Raw genomic sequence first — 27,802 nt, 5'->3', positions numbered from 1 at the left:
ATGGCTTAAACAGAAACAAACCAGACAGAAAAAGAAAAAGGAAAGAGTAATTCACTTAAGGGCTACCCTCCGTTTCTTTTGCCTCTTTATGGAATGCGAACCAAGCTTGGAACATAAGTGATGAGAAGAGGCCAGTTATAAGGATAAGAACATCTATATAAATAAACTTGCTTAAACATATCCCCTCCAACAATGTAGATCATGGTCACATGTCCATCCTCGCTGTACTTGCCACAACACACTACCACTTTGTTCTCCTCGTCCAACAAGAAGTTTTCCATAGTCACGTTATATTTAGCACAATCCACTTCCAAGACGAAGTCGGTCCTCCACGACAACAAGTCTTTGGCCTCCTTGTCAATCTTATTGGTTATCCATATCCTCACCACATCTGAGCCGACAAGAGCGCGTGACACGGCGAGCTTTTCATCCCTGACTGCTGAAAGAAGCACGTTATCTTCAGAAACATCATCACTCTGAAACGGAAGGGGAAGACGCGCAAACCTCTCTGCCGTGAAATCAAACTTCATCAAGAAGAGAATATTAAGAATAAAAAAACGCTGCGTTTTGCTGAGGGCGATTTTAGGCGATATTTTGAGCGATTCTTGTCGAAGGGTTCCGATGGTTACGGCGTCGCCGCCGGGCTCACCTAGCCTGTCGGAGAGTATTACAGAGGTTCCAAAGGGTAACGATAAAGGTGTGAAGGTTGCGATTGAATCAAAAGAGAATCAGAAACAAGGGATTTCGAACTGGGTGGATGTGGCGAAGGATAAGAGAAGTTTGAAGAAATACGATGTGGAGATCGAATCGATTGAGGGGAGGAGTAAGGTGGTGATACCTGATGGTATCTTCTCGGATGCTACTCCGCTTTGGGAAGATTTTGTCGTCGGGAAATTTCTCGATATTGCGCCTCATATTGCGAAGGTCCATATGGTGGTTAACAAGATTTGGAGTTACGGAGATCAGTCGTCAAAGGTTGAGGTGTTTGATGTCAACGCTACCACTATGCGATTCAAGATCAAAAATCAAAAAGCTCGTGAGAAGGTCATCAAAAGGGGGATGTGGAATATTGCAGGTATTCCCATGGTTGTTAAGAAATGGACACCTAAGACAGAAGAAGAGAAGCAGGAGGAAGAAACTATACCGATGTGGGTTCACTTGTGAAAGGTTCCCCTCCATATGTTTTCGTGGGAAGCGTTGAGTTTCATGACTAGCACAATCGGCTATCCAGTGCATCTACACCCTGAAACCTTAGCTTGTTCAAACTTTGAGAAAGCTAAGATCTTTGTTAATGTGGATATCTCCAAGTCATTGCCTAAGGAGATTGAGTTTGTCATCGAAGGAAAAGAGTTTACTACAGAGTTTTACTATCCTTGGCTCCCTGCTCGGTGCAATCTGTGTGAGAAATGGGGGCACAATGAAAAGGTGTGTGCTGCTAAGAAGAAAGGTAAGAAGCAAGATAAAGTTGTGGATACTGTTGAGGTTTGTGCTGCTGCGGGTGATACTGATGAGGTGTGTGCTGCTGCGGGTGATACTGTTGAGGATACGCCTGTTAAGGTTTTGGAGGAAGGATGTGAGATAAAGGCTAAAGATGATAAAGTTGAAGTGTCAGAGAAGGAAAATAGTGGTACTAAAGTGGCTCAGAGTAATGACAAAGAAAAGGAGAATGTCTGGTCAAAACCGGGTAAAGTGGGTCGAGCATCTTCAAGAACACCTAATAGAGAGGAAGTTGAGATGATTTCAGCTTCAAAGTACTCTTTGTTAAGTGTAGTAGATGTGGAGGAAGGTGAAATACAAAAGGAAACTCAACTTGAAACAGAAGAAGAAAACATTGTTGAGGAAGAGGAGCAGGATATCAGGGAGGGTGATTACATAGAAGATGAGATTCTTGATCAACAGACGAAGGAGAAAGAAAAGTCAGGTGGATTAAAGGGGGGTAAGAAAGCTCAGAAGCCTAAAGCTCAGGGTGCGAATCCTAAGAGTAAAAGGTCTTCTAGGCGCAAACTCTAACATATGGCGTGTTTTTCATGGAATGTGCGCGGATTTAACAAAGAGACTAAGCATTTCGTGGTCAAACAGTGGTTAAAAAAATAGTGATTTCAAGTGGGGTTGTATTTTGGAGACAAGGGTTAAAGAGAGTAAGGCGGGTAAGATTTTGGAAAATAAGTTTGGAGATTGGTCTTCTATAACCAATTACGAAGACAGTCAAGGTGGTAGAATTTGGTTACTTTGGAGAGACAGAGTTCGTGTTACTCCTGTTTATAAGACGAGCCAGATGATAACGGCTATGGTGGAGATAGAAAATGAGGCAGGTTTTCTTTGTACCTGTGTTTATGCGAGCAACCAAGTGGAAGAGAGAAAGGAGTTGTGGGCAGATATGATTCACCTTAATGAGTCTCCTCTGTTTAAAGATAAAGCATGGATGGTTTTAGGAGATTTTAATGAGATTTTGGAGGGCGATGAGAGCTCAAGCTTTGAAAGTGGTGGTAGAATATCGAGTGGCATGAGGGATTTTCAGACAGTGGTGCTTCGGTGTCGTCTGACTGATATGGCATATCAAGGTTCAAAGTACACTTGGTGCAACAAAAGAGATGAAGGGCTCATTTGCAAGAAGTTGGACAGGGTTTTGGTCAATGATGAAGCTCTTCTCAGGTTCAATAATGCTTATACGATCTTTGATGCTGGGGGTTGTTCAGACCACATGAGATGCAAGGTTCAGCTGTTTCCTCCTGTAGAAAAAATAAAAAGGCCGTTTAAATATGTGAATGCTCTGGGGAGTCTCCCTAATTTTTTGCCATTGGTGAAGAAATACTGGGATGAAACAGAGGTTCTTTTTCAATCTACTTCAGCAATGTTCAGATTCTCAAAGAAGCTAAAGGGGTTGAAGCCATTGCTAAGAGAGTTGGGTAAAGAAAAGTTGGGGAACCTAACTAAAAGAGCAAAGGAGGCGTTTGATATTCTCTGTGAGAAGCAGCGTATCACATTAGCAAATCCTAGTGAAGAAGCCAGTCATGAAGAGTCAGAAGCGTATGGTAATTGGGTTCATATTGCTGGTTTGGAGGAAGATTTTTTAAAGCAGAGAGCTAAGCTTCATTGGTTAGAGATTGGTGACCAAAATAATAAGACTTTTCACAGGGCTATAAAATCTAGGCAAGCTCAGAATATGATCAGAGAAATTCGTTGTGCTAACGGAAATATTGTGAAAACTCATTCAGAGATTAAGGTTGAGGCTGAGAGCTTCTTCTCAGAACTTCTTAATCGTATCCCTGAGAATTTTCAAGATATTGATGAAGCTGAGTTACAAGGTTTATTAAGCTTCCGTTGTTCCGAGGATGATTGTCGACTTTTGGAAGAAGAAGTAACAGCAGAAGAGATTCGTAAAGTTCTGTTTGCAATGCCAAGTAACAAATCTCCAGGCCCTGATGGTTTCCCTGTTGAGTTCTTCAAGTCGTCGTGGTCTGTTCTATCTCATGATTTCATCACTTCGGTTCAATCTGTTTTCAAATTCGGGTTTCTACCGAAAGGAGTTAACTCTACGATCCTTGCATTGGTACCAAAGAAGCTGGAGTCCTATGAGATGAGAGACTACAGACCAATAGCTTGCTGCAACGTTCTTTATAAGGTTGTTTCGAAGATTGTGGCAAACAGATTAAAGCGCCTACTTCCTCAAATCATTAGTGAAACTCAATCTGCTTTTGTCAAGGGTCGGTTACTCATGGAAAACGTGTTATTGGCTTCTGAGCTTGTAAAGGACTATCACAAGGAGTCCATTACCCCGAGATGTGTAATGAAAATAGACATCTCCAAGGCCTTTGATTCAGTTCAATGGGAGTTTGTTTTAAAGAGCTTACGTGCCTTAGGATTTCCTCTACGCTTCATTCATTGGATTAAGCTGTGCATTACCAGCCCATCCTTCTCAGTTCAGGTAAATGGGGATCTAGCTGGCTACTTTCAAAGTTCTAGGGGGCTTAGACAAGGTTGCCCAATCTCACCATATCTGTTTGTTCTTTGTATGAATGTCCTTTCGAGGAAAATGGATAGTGCAGTAGTGGAGGGAGATTCAAATATCATCCAGGGTGTCAAAAGCTTTTGATCACACACTTGTGTTTTGCTGACGACCTAATGGTGTTTGTTGAGGGATCCAAGCAGTCAGTTCAAGGTGCCTTGTCTGTTTTTGAAGTGTTTGAGCAGTGGTCTGGTTTGAGTATTAGTGTGGAGAAATCTACTATCTATATGGGGGGTGTTTCGGAGGCTGAGAAAAGAAGTATACTGACGAATTTCAAATTTGCTGATGGAGAACTTCCTGTTCGTTATCTTGGGCTTCCACTAATGACGCAAAGAATGAAGAAGCAAAATTATGCTCCTCTGCTTGAGAAACTCAGGAGCAACATTAGCTCTTGGACTTGTCGTTACCTATCCTATGCAGGTAGACTTCAATTAATTACCTCGGTTCTCACTAGCATAGTGAACTTTTGGTCTTCAGTTTTCAGATTGCCTTGCAGCTGCATTAAAGAAGTGGAACAAATCTGCTCGGCATTCTTATGGACAGGTCCTTCATTAAAAACAACAAATGCTAAGGTAGCTTGGAGAGATTTATGTAGTCCTAAAATGGAGGGTGGATTGGGGATCAGGAATCTGAAGGAAGTAAACAAAGTCTATGGACTGAAATTGATTTGGAGAATGCTAACAGGAGATTCTCTTTGGGGCAAGTGGATAAAAGATTATCTTCTCAAAGGGAAATGTTTTTGGGAGGTCAATGATAAGATGCAAAGAGGCTCGTGGATGTGGCATAAGATTCTCAAACTGAGGGATGAGGCAAAGTTTTTTTATAAGGTTGAAGTGGGTAATGGATGTAATGTTTCTTTCTGGTTTGACAATTGGTCAGAGAAGGGGGCCCTGTTTGATCTATTGGGTGCCAGAGGCATTATTGATTTGGGTGTAGATAGAAATGCTACGGTTGCTGATGCTGTTAATCGTCCTCGAAGGAGAAGAAGACACAGAGTTGATGTTCTAAATGATATTGAAAGGGAGATAAACTTTATCAAAGAGAACAGAGGAGTGAACAATGAAGATATAAAGTTGTGGAGATGTGATAAGGGGTATAAGCAGGGTTTCTCAACAAAAGAAACTTGGGATTTGCTAAGAAATAAAAAGTCTACTTGCGATTGGGCTCGGGGGGTTTGGTTTTCGTATGCCACTCCAAAGTATGCTTTTATGGCTTGGCTTTCTGTTCTGGACAGAATGTCTACGATGGACAGAGTGGTGAAATGGAGTCGTGGGAGTGATGTGCAGTGTGTGTTGTGTAAAAATGCACCTGAATCACGAAACCATTTATTCTTTGAATGTGATATATCGGCTCAAGTGTGGGAGTATGTGGCCAAAGGCGTCCTGAAGCAAGAGTATACTACTGTCTGGTCAGAGATTATTCACATTATTTCTGATAAGAAAAGAGAGAAGAAGAACCTCTACTGTATCAGGTATGCATTTCAAGCAGTCTTGTATGCACTATGGAGAGAAAGGAACCAAATCAAACATGAGGAGAAGATGTTGCCAATTTCTGTTCTAAACAAAGTTATTGAGAAAGGTATAAGGAACAAAATTAGCTTGGTCTGCAAGAAAGGTGCTAAGGGAATGGGAGATTTGCTACAGTTTTGGTTCTCAACTAGAATTTAATTGGTTGTTTGCTTATGCTTTGTGGAGTTGCAGAAGAAGGTTAATCATTTGGAGGAGGAGTCTATTATCCCCTAGCTATGGGATTCTTACTCTTTTTCCCCCATTAGAGTTTTGTCCAACTTGGTTTTTCTCTAATGTGGGTTTTAATGAGGAGAATCCCATAGCATTTCCAAGCTTGACTTGTGTCTCATGGTTAAGTTTGAGGGGGATTTGGAAGGTTGAGTAGTTTTTAAGATAGGTTTTCTTTTTTGATTTGGCTTTCTTTGCTTGGTTTTCAAGTAAACATTATGCACTAGTTTGTATAAAGACTTTTTTGATGAATAAATTTAACATTCATTCAAAAAAAAAAAAAAAAACTTCATCAAGAAACAGCCGGTTGTTTTGTTTGGAGCAACCCAATAACAATCTCCTTTCAAAGATACGGATCCAGATAACACCGAGGTGCCCTGAAGACTGAAGGATTCAACAACAACAACCTCCTTCCAAGAATAAGAGCTAAGCTCATATATCTGAGACTCAACAACCATGACTCTCTTGTCGTTTAGAACACGACAAGACCTCATGATTTTGTAGCTATGGCGAGAACATGTGGTGCTGTATCCTAGTCCTAGAGCATAAGAATAATTAACATAACTACGGTAACGAGTTCTAGGTTTGATGCTCTTCGTTTGACCAGTACATGGGTTCCAAACCACGAGCCTAGGGTTGTTATAATTTGTTTGGCATAACATTAAACCGTCACAGTGATATATATCTTCCCAAGTTTTTAGACTTGTAAGTTTACCGGTGAACTCGATAGTTGGTTCTACTACGCCGCTGTTGTTGTAAATTTCATAGAGATCTCCGGCGATTGAATAGACCTCCTCATTGTTCAGTAACATCCACTCTCTTGCGGGTTTGCTCATCTTCTTGTTCTTCTGAACAGAGCGTGCCATCGTTTGCAAGTCGTTTTCAGTTCGGAAAGGGACTTCGCCGGTACCCTAACGAGTATCTCCGATTCCAAATCGTTCGGAAGATCGCTTATCATCATCATCGTTGATTTATCCTTTCTCGTCGTCTGCTTCGTATATAAATTAGGCTTGATTTTATTTTAAACCTGTTGTTTTTTTTTTTTTTGAAACAAAACCTGTTGTTTAAATTCCAAGTAACTGATGTCGAAAAAAAAAAAAAACCCAAGTAACTTGTTGTAGCCCATTAAACTCAATAGCTAACACACTCGAGAGCAAAAGTTAATGGAATTCATCCAGTTTACATTTATCAAAGATTTTAGCGATTTGAAATATATAGTGGCAATAATTTTATTTCAGTTTTAAAAATAGTGGCAAGATTTTTAGTTCTTGTTAAGAACACAAACTAAATAGATAAATATTGTAAATTTTTATAGTAAAAGATTTATAAAAATTAATTAAATATAATATTTTATTTATTTTTATTTAAAGTAAAAATAAAAATGACTATTGGAACATTATTGGAACAAACATGTTCTCCATTAAAAAAAAAATCAAGAGCAAATCATGGGAGATAGTTTTAGAAATAATTTCAGCATGCACTTTCGAATTTGTAAAAAAATTGAATTACTAAATAAGCATATATTAACATTAAGAAAATCATATCAATATTTAGAGAAGTTAAGTTAACAAAAATCAATATATAGCTTTTCTCAAAAAAAAAAATCAATATTTATCCCCACCGAAATGTTTAAAGGAAAAGTAGATGAGGACTTTCCGACAAACATTAAAACCATTTTCTAAACATTTATGTATAGTCATTTGGCTAGATACGAACCCTACCACAATATTTGGTCAATTCATCTTTTAGATTTCGTGTCATAGGGAAGCATCGTTCTCATTAAATATAACAGACTCAATTTGAAAAAAACCTATATATAATAAATGCACACCAATAACAGTACATATAAATCATAAGATAACAAAAATATTATTCTTCAAATGAAACTTTTCATGGCAGCACCGTCTTTGTGGTATCCCACCCACAATATTTTGACGTCTTTGTCCAAATTTTTAGTTTCGTCAACAATTAGTTACTAGTAGCATAATTTATCTGAACATTAAAATGAACAGAAGAACCCCCCCCCCAAAAAAAATCTTCCGGACAGCGTCAATTTTTTCTTCGTGTATACTTAATTTTGTAATAATTAATTAACAGACTAAAAAATTAAACCCAAAAATGAACAAAATCCCAAAAATCTTAGCAGATGAGAATTTTGAATGTGCATGTGAGTGGTGACAACACAAGACAGGGAGACATAATGCTGGATGGTTCATAAACTAGCACTACATATAGAGAACGAATCCAATGCTTTTGTTTTTTTTTTTTAACTCAACATCAACTTTATATTAGCCAAATCATTGTTATACAACACATTGATCAGCCTCCATACTAGACAATAACCAAATAGGCACAATAGAGTACAACTTAGGGACAAAGGACGTAAACGCGGTAGTCTCCTTCGCTACTCTATCTGCAACTTTGTTACCACTTCGAGGGTAGTAAGCCACTTTCCCCTCCCTTATTTCCGAAATAGAGTTGCTGATTTCTTGGATGATGGGACTCACTCGTGGCCATATCTCTTCTTCTCCGTTCAGCATCTTGGTAAGAACCTGAGAATCAGATTCAAATACCACACCCTTATAGCCAAAACCCACCATAGTGTGAACAGCCCAACGCATTGCTTCAGCCTCTATTTCCAGCACAGACCCTATTCCAGATAACTTTCTTGCCCCTGCCCACAGCATATGACCAGTGTGATCTCTTAATATCCATCCTATCCCCCACTTCCCGTCTCCTGTTGCCATGTTCCATCTGTGTTGCACTTTAGGTATCCTGGTTGTGGCGGGATCCATCTCTTCTTCGGTACATTTGCTGCAGGCGTTTTCACCACCTCAGTTTTAACCTCTTCTCTCCTCTTCCATTCCTTGGCCTCATCTCTTGCTTTCTCTACTGTTGCTGTGGGTTGGTAATCCTTGCTCCTGAAGATTAATTCATTTCGGTTCTTCCACAATCTCCACAACAACCATGGTATAAGATCCTCCTCTACCTCCTCTTTTGGATACTCTTTTTTCAGATTTAAGACCCAAAAAAGGTTGGAGTACAGAGAATCAGACCATTCACCCGAGGGAGGGATGTGTACATTCGCAACCGCCCAAATTTGGCGAGCATATGTGCACTGAAAGAGGAGATGATTAACTGACTCTGATTCCGCACCGCATCTACTGCATCTTCTATCCTTCGCTATATGTCTTCGCATCATATTTTCAGCCACTGGTAGGCTACCGCTGAGACACCGCCAAAGGAAATGCTTAACTTTCGGGCTTGTAGAAGAGTTCCACACTTGTTGATAAAGCCCGTCAAGACTGGGTTGCAAGACAGCAGGGTTGCTCTCATTAACTTCAATCACATTCCGCTGAACCCAATAGGCTGACTTCACTGTGTAGTGGCCGGTCTTCGTATAATCCCAAGAGTATGTATCTACACTGTTCTTCCCCGCAGGATGAACCGCTTGTATTTTCCTCCTTATCACCTCCGGGAAAAAACTCTCCAGCGCCTCTTGATTCCATTCTCTACTGTTGGCACACAATAATTCACTGACCAACATGTTGTCAGTAAGTTGTGCCCGAGCCCCGCCTCCATCCCGGCGCATTGCAGACACCATCTGTGCTGGTTTACTTCCAATCCATCGATCTTGCCAAACTTTTGTAGCTCTTCCATTACCTATCACCATTTTTGCTCCTTGCTTCACCAGTTTTTGAGCGGCATGAATACTTCTCCATGCGTATGATGGCCGGGATCCGAGGGATGCATTCAGCGGGTCTGAATTTTTGAAATATCTGCTTCTGAAAACTCTCGTCAGCAAGGATTCCTTATTTGTAAGCAATCTCCAAAGTTGCTTCCCCAACAGTGCCAAGTTAAAAGCTTCCAGGTCCTTAAAACCTAAACCTCCACAGCTCTTTGGGATACACAGACTGTCCCAACTCTTCCAGTGCACTCCACGAGACTCTTTACTGTTTCTCCACCAGAAATCAGAGAGGATCGCCATGATTTGTTTGCATAGAGTCTTGGGAAGCAAGAAACACGCCATCGTGTAGGTTGGGAGCGCCATAGCTACCGCTTTAAGGAGCACTTCTTTCCCAGCCGGTGAGAGGAACTTCGTTTGCCACCCGTACATCTTCTTGTGTAAGTTCTCCTTAAGGTAGCTGAGAATAGAGACCTTTGAACCTCCGAACGCTTCCGGTAATCCCAGGTAGAACCCTTCTCCCCCTGTGTTCTCTATACCCAACGTCTTTTTGATCTCCACTCGCATACTTGCCGGTATATTTTTACCAAAATACACACTAGACTTCTGGTAATTGATTCGTTGACCTGAGGCAAGACTGTATCAGTGGAGTATCTGTGTCATCTGATTCAGTTCATCATTCGTCCCCTTGCAGTACAACATGCTGTCATCTGCGAACAATAGATGGGAGACTGGTGGAGCTCTCCTCGCCACTCGAAGACCTGAGATTCTGCGCTTTTGCTCCGCTAGCTTCAACATTTGTACGAGCACCTCTGTGCAGATGAAGAATAGATAAGGGGACAACGGGTCCCCTTGTCTCAATCCCCTAGATGGTGTTATGTTACCGTGTGGCTCTCCGTTGATGAGCACTTGGTATCTTACTGATGAGACACTGCTCATAATGAGACCTCTCCAAGATTCCGAGAAACCTAGTGCCTTCATAGCTCTGTCCAGAAAGGACCACTCCACTCGGTCGTAAGCCTTGGAGATATCAGTCTTAATAGCAATGTACTCCGAGGAGCACTTATTATCCGATGAGAGTGCGTGGAGTAGTTCATGTGCGACTAGGATATTATCGGAGATCAGTCTACCTTCCACAAAGGCCGCCTGCGTTTCAGAGATAACTGATGGTAGAGCTCTTTTCAGTCTCTTCGCCATCAGTTTAGAGACTATTTTGTACGCCACATTGCATAGACTAATGGGCCTGTACTCGCTCATTCTCTTTGCAGTTAACACCTTCGGGATTAAACAGATGTTTGTATTGTTTATCCCTTCCTCCATAACCCCTGTCGCAAAGAACTTCTGTACCATTGTTGTGATATCATCGCCTCCTGTCTCCCAAAATTGCTGGAAAAAATGACCATTCATCCCATCCGGACCCGAACATTTACTAGGATTAATGTCAAAAACCGCTCGCTTCACTTCATCTTTCGTCACTGGAGCCATCAGATCATCGTTTTGCGCCTGAGACAGTACTGTGGGTATCTCTGTCCACTCTTCTAGCTCCACTCCAACATCCTCTGAAGCAAACAGTTTCTTGAAATACTGCTCAGCAACTCTGCCTAGATCCGGATCCGCGAGCCATTTTTTCCCTTCCTCATCGATGAGACTCTTTATTCTGTTCTGGGCTCTTCTATTTTTAGTGATGGCATGGAAAAACTTAGTATTTTTATCCCCTGATCGCAACCACATTAGTCTACTCTGCTCCAGCCAGAACAACTCTTCATTATAATACTCCTCCTCAAGCTCCTGTTTAAGCTTGTGGAACTCCTCTAATCTGAATTGTTCTTGTCTCGAAGCTTCATCAATTCTATAATGAAGTTCCTGAATTCTTACAGCAGAGTTTGGTTTCGCCTTGCGCTTCCATAATGAGATGGCTTTTCTACAGTCTGAAATTTTGTTCATAAGACCGACTTGACCACTCCCATTACTCTTCCAACTTTGCTCCACCACTGCCACAAAACCCTCCCTCTTCACACACCTGTGATCATACCTAAAGGAGGATCTGTTTTTTATTTTATGTCCATCCAGCGAGGTGAGAATTGGACTATGATCAGAGCAGATTCTTTTGAGATAGAAAGTTGTTGCTTGGGGGAAAACATTTAACCATTCCTGGTTCGCTAAAGATCTATCCAAACGGCACTGAACTAGTACATTGTTTCTTCTCCCCGCCCAAGACAAAAAATCACCCTGATACTTAACCTCCCAAAGACCCCAATTCATCATCAGTTGCTTGAAGTCTTCGCCCTCCTTATCTGCTCTTTCTGCGCCTCCTTGTTTTTCGGATTGATCCAGCATCTCGTTAAAATCTCCAGTCAGCACCCATGGGCCTTTCCGCATTGCTCCTATCCTCTCAATACGCTCCCAGACTTCCTTCCTCTTGCTTTTCACCGGGTCTCCGTAGACGCACGTTAGGAAGAAGACATGGTCTTGCCATTCCACTTTTAGATCGATAATTCTACTATTGGCTTGCAGAACTTCAACTGAACACGAGCTCTTCCATAACACTGCCAATCCTCCACTCTTCCCTCTTGCATCAACCGAAACTAGGTCTCTGAATCCCAGCTTCTCCACTATCGTCTCCATGTATCTTCTACCACTTTTGGTCTCACTGAGGAATATTATCTCAGGAAAATACTGACCATGTATTTCCTGTAGATGTCGAACTGTAGGGGTATTCCCCAACCCCTGACAGTTCCAGCTCAATATCCTCATATTGACCTCGAAGGGTTGGAATTACCCATCAACCCTTCTTTGAAAGTGGATCCACTTGCCAATGCTATCCGTCGGACAGAATGACCTGGGACTTTTGCTGCTATATGAGCAGAATGAAAAGGTGTAACCGCTGCTACTTGAGCAGAATGATCGAGAGCATCTTCACCATCAGCTTCTGAAGTTGGAACTAAACCACTCAGTCGGAGGAAAACTGATGGGGTCTCGTTCTTCTTCTCCTGGGAACTCCTTCTCGCGCGCTTGGATCTTCTCTCACCGCTGCTACTCTGTCTGCGCCTTTTTGATGCCACAGAGGAATTTATGATGTCTGTCGCAATAGGGGTTGAGAAGTCCTGGCTTCCTAGCCTCTCGAAAACAGTGGGTGGACTTCTGCTTCCTTTACTCGATTTACCCTCCATCCTTTCTTCTTGAGAGCCCCCGCTTAAGAGCACTCTAAGATCATCACTTGAAGTTCTCACTGATCTGCGCTCACTGCTTCCCCCCAAGTCTTTTCTCCCTTCTGCACTTCCCAGTCTACCAAAAACCGAAACAGGCGCTGGTGCTTCCTCCGAAGTTGATTTCCTGTGTTTTTGAATGCTCCTCTCCGCGGAGGATGGTTGATTTGCGATGGATTCCTCAGTACTGCGAGTCGTTCTAGAAGAAACCCGCTCCCCCTTTTGCTTCCACACCAGTTGAGGCGTTGAGGCCACCCGTTTCCCTTTCCTCTTATCTTCTCTGTTACTCTCTGAGGGCACATTCTTTCTACCTCTGAGACTACCCCTTGGGTTTCCTACTGTGGGGACATTTTTAAAGACTACTCCTTTTTCGGCGTTCTTATTCAGTGCCTCCTTCGCTTTAGATTCTTTCTCCACCAGTTTTCTGCGCAGATTCTCTTCCTTACTCTGGCCAATGGACTCGCGGTGCCTCAGCTGAGCTGTCTCAACTTGCATTGGGCATCTCGACTGATCGTGCGTTAATCGCTTGCATGTATAGCATACTTTGAGTAGCTTCTCGTACTCCAGCTCTGTAGGGATGATTGTGCCCGACTTGAATCTAGCCGTTCTTCTGAACTGGAGTGGCTCTTCCGTGTTGATCATTACTTGAGCCCTCACATATTCCAGAGAGTTTGAGTTTTTGGCATGAAGTTCAATCGGACCCACCCTACCCAGCGGACCCATGAGGCTTTCCACAATCTCCTTTTTCAGCATGTGGATTGGAAGGCCTCTAATTCTAATCCAAAACGGTATCCTTTGTAGGAACTCCGGAGGCGGGTTCGGGCTCCACTGATCAAGAGACACTATCCATCCATTAACAAACCAGGGGCCCTTGGTAAGCACATGCTGGAGGTCATTCTCTGAGCTGAAGATAAACTGCGCTCTGTGCTCTCCCACACCCCTTCCTCGAACCCTATCTTCCAGTCCCCAAATTGGGGGTAGAGCCTTCACAAGCCCTCCTACTTTATGAGCGTAGGGGTTTAAGCAGCGGACTATGACACTCAGTGTGTTCTCTTCTATGAGATCCTCGATCTCCAGATCTGGAATATCCACCATCTCGCCTTCATCTAGAAGTTCCATCTCTCTTAGCTCCTCCAATAAAGACGGCTCCTTTCTCTTCCTTCCACGATTCATCCTGAGCCAACACAATCCTAGGAAGCCACACAGGCTTAATGAAGTCAGTGGACCACAGATCTCCTTGTTGGAGTCCGCAGATCTATTGACGCGCTTCTACCCGGACCTCAAGTCTTCATCGATTAGCTCTTGTTTTCTTCTTCGGTTTTTGAACGGTAGTTGGGAAACTAAGGCAGCTAAGCTTTGGGATCTAGCCGCTGAATGACTGAGAGCTAGATCGGTCAGATCTGAGGGAAGGAGAGTTGGGATGAAACCCTAATCGCACCCTTCATCGCCGCTCTCGATGAGATGTGACTCTTTTAGTCTTGGGTGAATCCAATGCTTTTGTAAATGTGATTATGTACTATAAATAAAATAAAAATACAGTATGCAACAAACAAATCAAATATTAATGCATTTCAGTCTTTTCATCGTTCCAATATTACGCTCCTTGGAATTTATTTATAATAAGTTTCTCTAACTATATTATTAGTACATATCGAAAATCATAAAATATTTACATATTATATAGAAAAAGGGAGATAAATATTCAATGGACAACAGCTAAGAGATGCCTCTAATTTTCTCTGCACCAATATCGACAAAACTCAAAAAAGCCAGAGCCAACATTAGCAAAACACCACACTACTTCCCATTCTCCAAAAATCAACCCCACAACTTTCGAAATTACCAAAACATCCTCAAGTACTCACCACCCTCCGATTTCACATCTTAGATCGGACGGCTATCACGAACCCGAGAGATAAACCTCACACTGTACCAAACTGGTCCCGATCCTAAACCCCGGAACCACCGTGAACGCGACACGTGGCTGCTCTGTTTCCTCCAACGCCTCCTCAGCAACACTCTTCATGTACACTTCAGAGAATCTACAACCTCTGCGCACTCGAAAGATCTCAGCTTCGTGCTCAAAAGACAAAGCCAAGCAATGCAGAAGCCAAACCCTTTTCGCCATTTCAAGAAACCTAGAGCACAAGCTCGTCTCTGGAAACACATAAGCAGAGGAGACTTGGTTTCTCAAATGCGTATGTCCAAAGAAAGCTTCATCCATCTTCGGATGTATAAGCTGCAAGAACTTGCTTCTGCAGAACCTAGCGAATCTTGATTTGGACCGTGCGTTTAAGTAATCTCTAGCTTTCATCGACCTGAGCTCTGTAAACCTCTCAAAGAACGTCTCCCTCTCTGTTTTGCTCTGTTTCTCTGTTTTGCTCTGTTTCTTGCATCTTCTTGAATCGGTTGAGAAGTGAGGTAGATGGAAAGCTTCGAACATTACGTTGGAGACAAAGTGTTCGAAAGCGAAACACTTGTGGTCTTGCTTGTAATAAAACACGCCGGGCTGGATCGAGTTAGCAGCCATTGAAAGATCCCATCCCGCGAGTTTCATCTGTTGGACCATTAGCTTGACGAACCCTCTGATGGATTTGACTGTGTGGTGGAGATAAGCAACGAAGTGGGTTGGATTCAGCGCTGATAGGTGAAGATTGTCTAAAGGGTTGCAAAGCTGTCCGCTTTGGTTAAGTCTCTTCTCTGTTAACCTGTTCTGTTTTGTCGTTTCCTCGAGCTTCTCTCTAAGAAACAGAATCTCTGAGTCTTTAAGCTTACGCTGAGACTCAAGCTTCCTCCCCATGATCTCATACGTCTTCAGTAGACTCCTCAGCTCTTGAATCTCTGCGAGAAGAAGAGTTCGTTCGGGGTTTGGATCCATCTGTTTCTTCAAGAAGCATTGTTTCAGCTCAGACAAAGTCTTCAGCTCGGAGACCACCAAGTTGTCTGCTTTCTGAATCCCTATTGCGTCGTACGGTGACTGAGAGTGCTGTAGCTGCGCATAGCCAGCTTTGATTGTAGAAACAGTAGCAAACAGCTTCGCGAGAAGAGCTTCTAAGGATAGACGTCTCTCATACTCTTCCTCAAGCTTGTAGAAAGACTCGGACAGATTGGTATTCTTGGAATCAAACTTTGTTTTCTTCACATCAGTTAGCTTATGGATGTTAAGAACTTTAGCAAACGTGCGTCTGAATTTACCCTTGGAAGTAACAGCCATTGGTTTCACAGTCTCCATCTGCAGATTCATCACAAAGAAGCTTGAAAGTATCAAGAACACAGTAGCAAACAAGACAAGAAGGAATTAAAAAGCAAAGGAGAGAGAACATGTGATGATGAATAGATTGATACATACAGAAAAAGAGCTATAAGCTTTAATACTTTGAATCAAGGAGCGTTAATGGAGGGCCACAAGGTTTCTTTATGTAATATTCTCCAACATATATATATAATACAATGGATACTGCTTTTAAATATTCAACATGAGTTGTGAAAACTTCATGGTTCATGCTTAAAAATATTCAACAAAGAATTGAGAAGACTTCATGGTCCAACCTACTTTTATTTTTTCTACCTTAATTTATTTATGTGGGGTTATTTAGTCAAAATGTGCTGCTACAAAACAAAGAATAATAAAGATTGCACCCAAATAATCTCTGCAAAAAACACATGACTAATGCAGAATAGATCAACTCTCTGAAAAGAGAGCAAATATGAGTTTACCATGTAAAATAACCTTAATGTGAAACCAGTACAATCATATTATGCTATAGTGCCTCAAAAAAAAAACTAAATGGAAAACAGTACAAACCTTTAAAACAATGGTAACAAAATGTTTGATAGCCATGTGAAACAACAAGACAACCTCAAAGCCTGACAAACCGACCAAACAAATTCAGTACAAGACCCACAACCTATGTCTCATTTATATATTTCTAGACTCAAAACGCACTAGCAGCAGTGGTCTAAACCCTATGTCACTATACCAAACAAACCCTTAAGACAGTTCAGCTCATCTACATATACCCTTAAGCAGAAGCGTGTTAAAGAGTGAGAATGAGACCGAATATTTCAACAAAAACCAGAGAAACACTGAGATTCAGATTCAAAAATTCAAAGTTTGAAAATTTCAGAAGCAAGTTTCATTATACAAATAAACCAATAAAGTCAAAGGTTGTACCTTGCTAAAGTTCCAGACTTGTCTTTGTTTATTCTTGAAGGTCTCACTTGATCATATAGAGTAACAATCTGAAGAAATAAACTTGAGAATCTGACAAACCAACCTCTGTTTAAACCCTGCAGACAAAATCAATCCAAACGAAGTTACAAACCAAACCCAAGAATAATAATAATAATTATAACCCAGATTAGAAGAAAAAGGAGAAAACTCAAAGAAACAAGATGAAATAAAAATCAAAACTTTTAGCTTTCAGAAAGAAAAAAAATCAGAACTTTTATTTTCGTTGTAAAGGAAGAAAGTCCTAAAACCCTTTTTGAGAATCGACTATTTATACAAGTGAACCAACAAAACAATTAATGCAAGGAAAAGTTGGGCATTATTGTGATTAGCTAACAACAATGGGGATTAGGCCCACGACCAGCGACATGAACCTTCCATTGCTTTAAATAAATAAAAACGAGAAAAAAAAAAGAACAAACGCAATAATGGAATCGAATCATTCACCAGAAACCCACATGAAAGCTAACAACAACAGTTGAAATAAAACACTCACCAGGTAAGATTGTTCTGTTCTTTTTAGCCTACTTGAAAAAACTACAAGCAACAGACAGAGAGAGAAGGAAAGAGAGAGATGTTAATGAGAGCTTGAGGAGAAACGGTCAGGAGGGAGAGGAGATGAAAGGATTTTTAGATGAAATGACGGAAAAGGGCAACCACAGAGAGCAAAGTTTTTAGCTCAGCAAAGCGACAGCAGCATTGGGAGTTTCAAACTATTTGCGAAATACCCTTAACATTAAGAGGTATTTTACACCTCGTTTACCGTGAGATCTCTAGACATGCGAAGGGTGTTTTTGGTAAATTGAAAACACTGTTGAATGGAATATTTGTAAATCATATGCTGCTGGGCTTGTAAATGGACTACATATATAAGAAATCAGTTTAACTGTTTCAAAAAAAAAAAAAAACAGTTAAACTGTTTTTCCATTTTTTTTCTTTGCTTTCGGTTTTGTGCAGTAATATATTTATCGAATTCAAAAATTGAGATAGAGTTGATAGTTTTCTTTTGGTATAAATAATAAAATTATATAATTTGAAATATATTTTATTTATAGTATGATTATCGATTTAATATATAAATATATACAGTTTTCAATATATTATATGGTAATTTTATTTATGTAATATTTTTATACCAAAATTTCATATTAGTTCAGATTAATATAATTTCATATTTTAAAAAATAAGAAGATTTATAAATTAGTAAATTTGATAAAATAACTAAAAATCTGAAATATAATTATATAGAGTTTTCTACAAAATTATCATATTATTTTAATTATTTGTTGCATTTTATAGATAACGAATATTTAAATTAAAAATATTAAAAAGTGCCACACTGTTAATCATAATCAGGTTAGTTATCTCAAAAACTAATGGTTAATATTTGTTTTTCTTTTAACAGCAAACGTTTTCTTTATTAGTTAAACCTAAATAACACACCATAATAAAAACCTAATATAACAAAGTTCACGATAATATCTTAAAGTCTGGAAACCATATCAAAAAGCATACGGCTCTTTTATCATCGCTATAAGATCCTTACAATCTGTTCTGAAGTTTTGACATGATGAATGTTGAAGCATATCCTCAATTGCCACTTTATCATCGCTATCAGATCTTCACAATCTGTCTCGAAGCTCTGACATGACGAATGTTGAAGCATACTCTCTATTTTCCATCACATTGCTTCCAATTCTAAATGTAAAGTAATCTCTCTCTGTCTTAAGTATGTGTCCCCATAAATTGAATCTTTCCCAAGCTATCCATCCAAACTAAACCACAACCAATGAAATAGGCCATGAAAGTCCATGAACCATCCATCATACATATATTATCCAAGCTTAAGATTTGGGGTTCCTCAATATTCTGCTTTTGTGGAATGGGGGGTTACCATCTCATTTGTTGAAACAGGTTTGGCATTCACTTTCCGTATATCAGACTAACTCCAAAGATCCATGTATATCTTTTGAAAGAGTTTTTCATTCTGAATCTTCCAAAAATACCAAATTATCTAGGGATAAGGATTTCTGTCTAAATTTGATTCGACGATGTTATTTTTCTCCAGAAAAAAATAGTCCATATTGACATAAATACTTGTAGCAGGAAGATGTTAGGGCTAGATGAAGTTGTTGATAGGAATCATGCTTGCAGAGCTGGAGGACATTCAAATATGGCATGAGTAACAGTTTCTTATGGCACCACATCTGGGGCAATAATTATCGTATCTCATATTATGGTGCATCAGATTTCTCGACATATTATCAGTTGCTACATAAGATGACATATTTTCTTGGGTGCTTTAATTTTCCAAACAAAGGTTTGGAGTTTAGTTGTACTGGGTTCCAAGACCTTTGTGTCATCCTTAGTTCTCAGTAGATTTCGAGCTACCCACTAACCAGACTTAACCATATATTGATCGTTCTTTATATAATTCCAGCAGATGTATCTCGGTGATGAGTTAAGCAAATGGTCAAACTTCGAATAAGAGGTATGCCATCAGGGAAAACATAGTTCTATAGTAATCCACCATCCCATTCCTTTAACTTAGATCGAGCCGGCTTAGCCGGTGTGGTAGGGATCCAAAGGTCCTCTCATACATTAACCTAATATCGAGAATGAACTTTTTTTCTAATTTACAGTAACAGTAGTTTTCGTGCTGCTGAAATACTGGTCCACACATATGATGAATTGTTTACATAGCTTACTCGCAGAGGCGAGCTCATTTTGTAGTATTTCCTTCTCAAAATTCGAACCACCAACGAATCATGATATTGCACAAGTCGCAACAGTTAGCAAATAAAGCCATTTTGAACTCATAGATCTTACGAAAACCAAATTCGCGTTTTTCTTTTGATAATTGTTTAATATTTGTTAGAGTTATATTTTCAAAAGAAAAATAAGGGAACATATAAAATTAAGAGCTACTACAACAAAGGCCGAAGCCCAAACAAGGAATGATGGCCCAAACGGCCTAATCCTCTAGAACGGACAGTTCGCCCTAGGCACGCCGAAAGGAGACGGGCAATAACACGTGTAATGATCTTAGCAGTCCGCTTAACACGCGTCACCTATCTCAACTTGATCGACCACCCCTCGCGTAACCGCCGGAACACGCCACCGACACCTTTTTTCGCCGGAGCTCCGAAACTGCAGAGCCTCCGCGCCTCCATAGCTGTTCTACGCTGCTCTGTTTTCACGCCGGAGAGTTCACTGTCTTAACAAGATCTCCTCCGACTCTGAACCACCGGAAACCCTGGACAAGCGGACGAGAATCACCGTTGTTTCCTCTTGAACTTCGTCACCGTCGCCGTAGATCTTTGGCTTCAACCGAGATCTCACCCTCAACGACCCACGAGCCCATCACTGTTTACACACCTCATCTACTAACCTCAGAAAAAACACCACACCCAAAACTTAGGGTTCCAAAACGACATCGAGGAGCTTGTGAGCCTCCTCGCTCCGTCATACAAAAGCCGGCGAAGGAAGAGCCGAAAAAGCCTCCCCTTCCCAGAAGCTAGAACGGCGACGGTGGATCTAGAGAAGCCTCCACCCCCCCCCCCCCCCCCCCCCGCATGCATACCGGCGTCGATGGATCTACGGAAGCCTCCATCGCCCGGATAAACACCAACTGAAAAACAAATGTCTCCGGCACCCTCGAGAGCCTCCGGTTCAGCGCGTCTTCACTCCAAAGCCTACTCCCGCAGATGCATGGATGCGCTATCAGAGCTTCGACAAGGCGGTCGTCGGTGGAACTGCAAGGGCGACGCGAATAGGACAATTAAACGGACACACCAGTTCTCTGGCGACGGGACGGACGCTCACACGCCGGCCGTTCGCCGGAGAGATCTAGTTTGTGCTCTCTCTCTCATGCTTCTTCGTGTTTCTACGTGCCACATACTCATCTTTTATTTTCTTTATTAGCTAAATAAATTTTGTTTTTTCTTTACTGACTATATACAATGGTTTCAAGATTCAACACCTTCCACTTCATTTTTTTACATTCCACATCATCTTCTCTTTCTTCCATCTCATCATTCAACACATATTTAACTTTTACCACTACAATGGTTTTGTTTAACAGAAATTTAGTTAGGCTTGAAATCCGATTTATAATTAATCGTTATAATTAACGACTCATCATTCAACACATATCCATCTCATCGACTTTAGCCAAATCACTATAATTAATCGGAGATGCGATTAATGGCTTGAAATCCGATTAATTGCCGCTTAATCAGGCTTGAACCGATTTATTTTAGCTAAATTTTGGGCTCATTGACAAATTATTGGCCCGTGATACAGGCACATTCGTCTGGTAAGAGAGATAACCTTCTCTTTGTATATATAGAAGACTCGAGACTCCTCTGAAAGTAGAATTAGTCGATGTGGGACAAATTTAGTTGGTTTTTAAATTTTTTTTCCTGACTCGCGGAGTTAAAAACAAGAGAAAAACTATGCACCTCTGAATATTCGAACCCAACACCTCTCAGCGCATCAGATGACTCTTGTACCACTGACCTACATTGTCTCTTTGTCTGATTTTAACAGGTATTAATATATATACTTATATTTATAATTTAAAAATAATAAAAACTATTCCCCGCGTATATCCCGATTAATCTCCGATTTTTCGGTAACTCGCTAGGCCCGGAATCACTGCCCGACTAACGCCTAGCGTAGTTTTGAACAGGGGATAGAATGTATCTCCAAATGAGCTGAGCCGCAAATGTCAAGCTGTACTAGTCTACATGTGTCGTGTCGCTGTAAACATCAAGTTATATGCAACAACTTTAGTATACCATTAACCGGAAAACTACACAATTTTCTTTTTGCATACAAAATAAGCAAAGTTATACAAAACAATCTTTCGTATAACTGATCACAACAAAGTTCTACGAATTTTTGTACAACTAAACAAAGTTATAACTAATCACAACAAAGTTATAATTACTCACAAGAATCTTTGATCCTTGGAAGCATACTCAACCGATCACTAAAGTTGGGCTTATGGAACTGAGAGAATAGTTTTGGGACACTACTCCTCACTATGGCGGTAGGAAAGGTAGGGAAAAAGGGCCTTTTTCAACCCGAACAATTTCAGTCGTGCCAAATACTACCTGAACTATTGATCAATGCTAAATACGACCTCAACTCAATTATAATTCAAAAATACTGCCTAAACTTCTTAAAATGTGCCAAAATCTATCTGAACAACTGATCAGTGCTAAATAAGACCCCAACTCAATTTTAATTCAAAAATACTGCTTAACTTCTTAAAACGTGCCAAAATCTAAATTGACCGTAAAATAAGTTAGTCAATTGTTAAAAAAAACAAAACAACTTCGTTTTAGTTTAATCTTTTAAAAAAAAAATATGTTCATTATAGGATTCGAATCCGTGCATTGATACACTTTAAAGGAGACACTATAACCACTAAACTAAAGTAAATTTTTGATATATACTTCTTCATATTCTCTGAATAAAACTTTGGTGATAATTGTTTCTCATTTTATGAATACATTAACATATTTTTTAACTACCATATATTTAATATACTTATATTATACTAAAATAAAAATATAATAAAATATTTTAAATTGCACAAATGGAATATAATTAAATTTGAAACTATTTATAATTTTTTCTTATATAAACTATTATATTAATTTGTAAAAATAAAAATTACCATTCAAATTTTTAAAATTACAATAATTTATATAAGAAAACTTTATAAATAATTTCAAAATTTTAAGTATATTTAATTTTGTATCATTTCAAATATTTATTATTTATATTTTAGTATAACATAAGTGTATTAAAGATATGATAATTATAAAACATTCTAATATATTTATATAAATGAGAAAAAATATCACCAAAATTTTATTTGGAGAAGATGAAGAAATATAGTAGTATATATACTTTCGAATTCGTAATAATATATCAAACATTTACTTTAGTTCAGTGGTTAGTGTCTATTTTAAAGTGTATCAATGCACGAATTTGAATCCTAGAATGAATATGTTTTTTTAGAAAAGGATTAAACCAAAACGTCGTCATTTTGTTTTTTCACGGTTAACTAACTTATATTATGGTTAATGTAGATTTTGGCATGTTTTAAAAAGTTTAGGTAGTATTTTTGAATTATAATTGAGTTGAGGTCATATTTAGCACTGATCAATTGTTCAGATAGTATTTGGCACGATCGTAATTGTTCGGGTTGAAAAAGGCCATTTTCCCAGGAAAGGTAATTGAATACTTGTTTCTTTGGCTTGGGTTTTGAGTGGTGTGCTTTCATTTTATACAAAAGAAATGAAGGATTTGTAGAAAAGTTGGAGTAGTTAATAGGGAGGAGAAAAAAAAAAGAGTTTAAAAAATTATTCCTGAGGGCCCTACCGGGTTCGAACCGGTGACCTATTGATCTGCAGTCAATTGCTCTACCACTGAGCTAAGGACCCTCTTGTTATTTAATGACGAGTGATTAGGTAAATATAAAATGGAATATAGAATAGGCATTGATTGAAGGAGTGGTTAAAAGCCATGGGATGATATTAGTATTACTATCTGCTATGATGAGAGAGGTCATAAGTTCAACTCTTTTTCGCTTACCTCTGTGACTGCTTACATACTCCAAAACTTGTACCTACTCTTACTCCCCCCAGGTGGTAAGCAAAACAAAAGGGAGAAGCAAAAGAAATATAAAATCTAGTTACATTGGGATCCTCTGCTTTTGTCTATTCAACACTTTGAAAAAGGTTCACACTTTTCTCTCTCTGACTTGTACCTAAGATATCAGAGATTGTCATTTGTCACTGAAATTCTAAAGACAGCTTTTTGGGGTTTCATCTTGATCTGTTTTTTAAAACAATTGCTATATGTATGTGACATACAGTATGTCAATGCTCTGATGAGGTAGCTTGATTAGTTATGGTCATACTCATACTCGTAATACTTCTTCAAGCTTCCCCATCTCCACCATCTTCTTATGATTGATTCAGATGTTACATGACTCCTGAGTATGTAATGAAATGTTTCTGTTATGATTTTTTTTGTGTTCTCAAACAACAAAGATAGTCTGAAACAGATCAAATACGTAACAACATCGCAGGTAAATATAAAAACTAAGCATTACGTTGTCGCAACTGACAATAGAAGTTGGCAAGAACGCTCTACTAGAAACAATCTTCCATATAAGGTTTAACTCACGCAAGAGGGGTACAGATAGTTCGGCTTAGGTTTTGAATCTCGGTCAGTAACCTTGAGACTGAGTCTTGTACCTCTTGAGGAACTTGGAGCTTTGGATGAGTCAAGTCCAATGGAATACAGTGTGATGACTTTCATCACAACAGACAAATGCAAGTTCTGTGACTTGCCATCCCATACACTCTGGTTTGGAAACTTGCACTTGTCTTTTAATACGCATTTCTCACACACCTATTATGATTGCAAAAAGACTTCGTTAGATGCAGTTGAGGGGGAAAAGGCAAATGGGATCAAGACAGTGTAGTGTTTACATTGTTCTCATTGGATGTCGAAAAACTTGCGCAATGTTTTAGCAGCGAATATGGCTCTTTTTTCCAAGCTTGGGCAGCCAAATAACACAATGTTCTTCAGTTCACTGCCTGATAACCACCTATAAGTTGAATCTGAGGTTATGAATAGCAGTTGGAGGCAAACAAGATCATCGAATCAGTTTCAAAGTCCCTAGCTACTGAAGTAAAGTCTTAGCCACTTATTTCATCAGAGCTTCTATATCAATACTACAAACTAGTCTATGATCTAACCACAAGAACTAAATTCATTATTCCGATAGAACTAACATCTTTACAAACCCCAGCTTTCATATAATGCAACACAAACTCAGAGAAGTGTGGCACATTATAGAAATGAACATGTTCACTAACAGGTTTTGACCTGAACTTGCCAAAGTCATCCATCATAGATTGGACCCATCAAGATAAACATTTTCAACAAACATTTTCCCTAACGAGCATCACATTTTATCCAAACTTCAACAATCAAAAAGAACAAACACACAACATATGATCAATATACAAAACCATTAGCCACTTCTTACATCAGAGTTACTCTATCTATATTCTATACTACAACTAGAATTAAATTCATCATTCCAATAGAGCTAACACCTTTACCAACTTCATTTCTCATAAAATGTTAACATATAACAGAATGCAAACTCTAAGAAGTGTGACACTTTATAGAAATGAACATGTCCACTGACAAGTTTTGACCTGAACATTCCAAAGTCATCCATCATAGATACAAACATGTGCTCTAAACCAAACCTAACGAACGACACCCAAGATATGATCAAGTATACAAGTAAAGATTCTTACTTTGCTATCTCTTGGTAATCCTTTCCAATCTTTCAGATGCAAACTTAACAAAAGTCCTAGCATACTCTTCATCAAGACTCCCCAACTCCAGCTTCTCTCCACTGATGAAATTAGCCTTGTTCAGATACCCTTGTTTGTGCAGAAGCTTCACAAACGAAACCATCTCCAAAGGAAGCTCCTTGTAAACCCTAACCACTACATCCTCCTCCTCTTCGTTGACTTTGAACAAGGTGTAAAGCTTACGACTTTTATCCGTTTGCAGCTCTGGTACTGTCTCAACAACCTTCTTCTGATTCTTCTTTCTCACTGGTTCTGAGCTCTTCAGTTCTATGAGTTTCTTCTCTAATTCGAAAAGCTTTCTCTTCAGCTCGTTGCCCTCTTCTTCTTCTTGGGTTTGGTTTGTTTCGGGTTTAGGTCTCAATCCCACGGCCTCTTCGAACAAAACAGAGAGTGGCTTCTTGTAAGGTTGCGATGAAGAAGCTAGGGTTCTGCAAATGGTCGAAGGCTTGAAAAAGGTTTGATTTTGGAGAAATGATTTGAGCAGAATCGCCATGGCAATCAACAAGAGAGATGAAATTGGGCGGATTCACTGATTAGAATTGAGAGATCTGATCAGTAAGAAAGAAAGCCATTGAAGCACCTGTCGGACGCCAAAGGGTTTAGAGAGGGTCTTAGAAGGAGACAGAAGGGAGGAACCGGTTTTACTAAACCAGAATAACCAAACTGGGAGATTATTCCGGTTTAGTTAGATTTGAACCGGATAACTGATTGATTAAAATTCAATTTAATTGGTGAGTCGAACCGAGATTTGGGAATTAGGTTTCCGATAATTATCGGAGTTGCAACGATGAACGCTGTCAATTTCGCCGTCAAAATTAAAACAAACTGCAGTAACTAGAGCTTTTAGATTTTCAAATGCAAAACCGAGCTCAACATTCGATTAACATCCACTAAAATTAGGGTAATTTTTATAACTGAGTCATTTCAAATTCGAACAACGATTCGTTTGTGGAGCTATTTCACACGGATATTCATCTAAGACTTGAACTGCGAGTTGAGAAAAAGGAAAACATTGAAGAACAGATGAAGAAGAAGAAGAAGAAGAAGGGATCGATTTAAAAAAATAAAAGGAAAAAAAAATTTGGACCATTTCTCGATTTGTGCGTGTCATCCTTGCGCAGGGGCCATGCTAATCTTCTCTGTATCGTTCCAATTTTATCGGATGTCCCCGAAGGGACAATCTCCTCTGTGACTCCGACGGTATATAAACTCGGCTTCTGCTTCTTGGATGAACGATGTGGGACGAAAACGAAGAAGATGACTTAATGTTGGGCCTGTTTAATAAACTGAAAAAAGCCCATTAGATAACTTTACCACGCTTCTCATATTTCTTATAAAGGCCTGGTTAGATATTACAAGACCAAAATCAATCATCATTACAAAAAACAATTGGGTATTCGGTTCAATTGATTTATAACAATTTTAATTTTGGAGCAATCAAAACTTTTATTTTGGCAAAGGATTTAGCAATCAAAATTTTCTACCACTTAAATGAAGTTTGTAGCATACAAAGGTGTATCCTGCGGTCATATCACATGCATCAAACAGCTTTATTTTTTTTTTGTTTTCTTCACAATTCACATGTATCAAACTGTTTTCTTCTGATCATACATGCATTTATAATTCAACAGATGAAATAATATTTGATAATAATAGGAGTAGCTAGCTGTTTGATATCCTTTTCGGTCCAGTTTATGAATTATGATTTTTTAAAAAATATATCAGACAATTATAATTCAGAAGATGGAATAATATTTGATATACTAACGTGATATTCCTTTTCTGGCCAGTAGTAATTATGTTATGTTATTATTATATTAGACAATTATAATTCAGAAGATGGAATAATATTGATATTGCTTGATATTCCTTTTCTGGCCAGTAGTAATAAACCGTATATTTTTTAATATATCAGACAATTATAAGATGATAAAAACAAATTCTTCTCTGACCAATCTAGTTGAACCATGTCGGTTCACGTTAGCTAGCTCAACTGTAGTTTGTAACCTAATCGTCGTGCCATTTTTATCAACAACGCGTCATTGTCCTGTCATTTTCTATTTTGTTTCGGGTTAGGTCCCCTTCTCCTATTCGTATACGCCTCACAAAAATACATAAAACTATTAAGCAGACCAAACATTAGCCAACCACGTGTCTGACTCATCGTCTGAATCACATCTGCCCCTTTAGATCTCACCACGTCACGGAAACAGAGAGATTTATTATTACTGGTACAACAATTTTTATTACATTTTCAACTGCTTCGTCCCTGACCACTCGAACATGGCCTCCACTTTTTATTGAGCAGTGTGTGTAACTTTTTGACTTTTTTAATAGTACGTATTTTCTTACACTTTGGTTAGCGAGAGCAAGACACGAGTCAATGTACTGAATAAAAGAGTTGGTATTAGTGAGATGTTTTAAAATGATTCAGAAGCGGAAAAAGAAAAACGAAATGATAATAACTATCACCTGGTCCATTAATTACTCCATGTTTGTCACAAAATTACCAAAAAAA

General features: G+C 39.3%; 2 protein-coding genes, 2 non-coding genes and 2 pseudogenes across 5 annotated transcripts; all 6 read right to left on the bottom strand.

Moving 5' to 3' along the window:
- Positions 1-86: 86 nt before the first annotated feature.
- Positions 87-530, bottom strand: LOC130494611 (putative F-box/kelch-repeat protein At3g17540). Its single transcript, XM_056993013.1, has one exon. It carries the CDS (start codon positions 528-530, stop codon positions 87-89), a length of 444 nt encoding a protein of 147 aa, XP_056848993.1.
- A 5,469-nt stretch (positions 531-5,999) lies between these two features.
- Positions 6,000-7,004, bottom strand: LOC108819575 (putative F-box/kelch-repeat protein At3g17540; annotated as a pseudogene).
- A 7,206-nt stretch (positions 7,005-14,210) lies between these two features.
- LOC108822728 (protein GRAVITROPIC IN THE LIGHT 1) lies at positions 14,211-17,626 on the bottom strand. Of its 2 annotated transcripts, XM_018595881.2 has the most exons (3): positions 17,361-17,626; positions 16,808-16,923; positions 14,211-15,865 (listed from the first exon to the last, which is right to left on the bottom strand). In XM_018595881.2, exon 3 carries the CDS (start codon positions 15,863-15,865, stop codon positions 14,534-14,536), a length of 1,332 nt encoding a protein of 443 aa, XP_018451383.2. In that variant the 5' UTR covers positions 16,808-16,923; positions 17,361-17,626; the 3' UTR covers positions 14,211-14,533. The 2 variants fall into 2 exon arrangements, with proteins under 2 accessions (XP_018451383.2, XP_018451385.2); XM_018595883.2 differs by lacking the exons at positions 16,808-16,923; positions 17,361-17,626 and adding an exon at positions 16,009-16,317.
- Positions 17,627-23,253: 5,627 nt separating this feature from the next.
- On the bottom strand, positions 23,254-23,325 carry TRNAC-GCA (transfer RNA cysteine (anticodon GCA)). Its single transcript has one exon. It is a non-coding gene; the product is annotated as a tRNA-Cys (tRNA).
- Positions 23,326-23,886: 561 nt separating this feature from the next.
- Positions 23,887-26,513, bottom strand: LOC130498725 (uncharacterized; annotated as a pseudogene).
- Positions 26,360-26,462, bottom strand: LOC130499325 (U6 spliceosomal RNA). Its single transcript, XR_008938203.1, has one exon. It is a non-coding gene; the product is annotated as a U6 spliceosomal RNA (small nuclear RNA).
- Positions 26,514-27,802: the final 1,289 nt, after the last annotated feature.

This window comes from Raphanus sativus, chromosome 8 (assembly GCF_000801105.2).
Source record: "Raphanus sativus cultivar WK10039 chromosome 8, ASM80110v3, whole genome shotgun sequence".
In the NCBI taxonomy this organism is placed as follows: Eukaryota; Viridiplantae; Streptophyta; class Magnoliopsida; order Brassicales; family Brassicaceae; genus Raphanus; species Raphanus sativus.
Note: the sequence above shows the minus strand (reverse complement) of the source record. Positions and strands in the feature narration are given on the sequence as shown.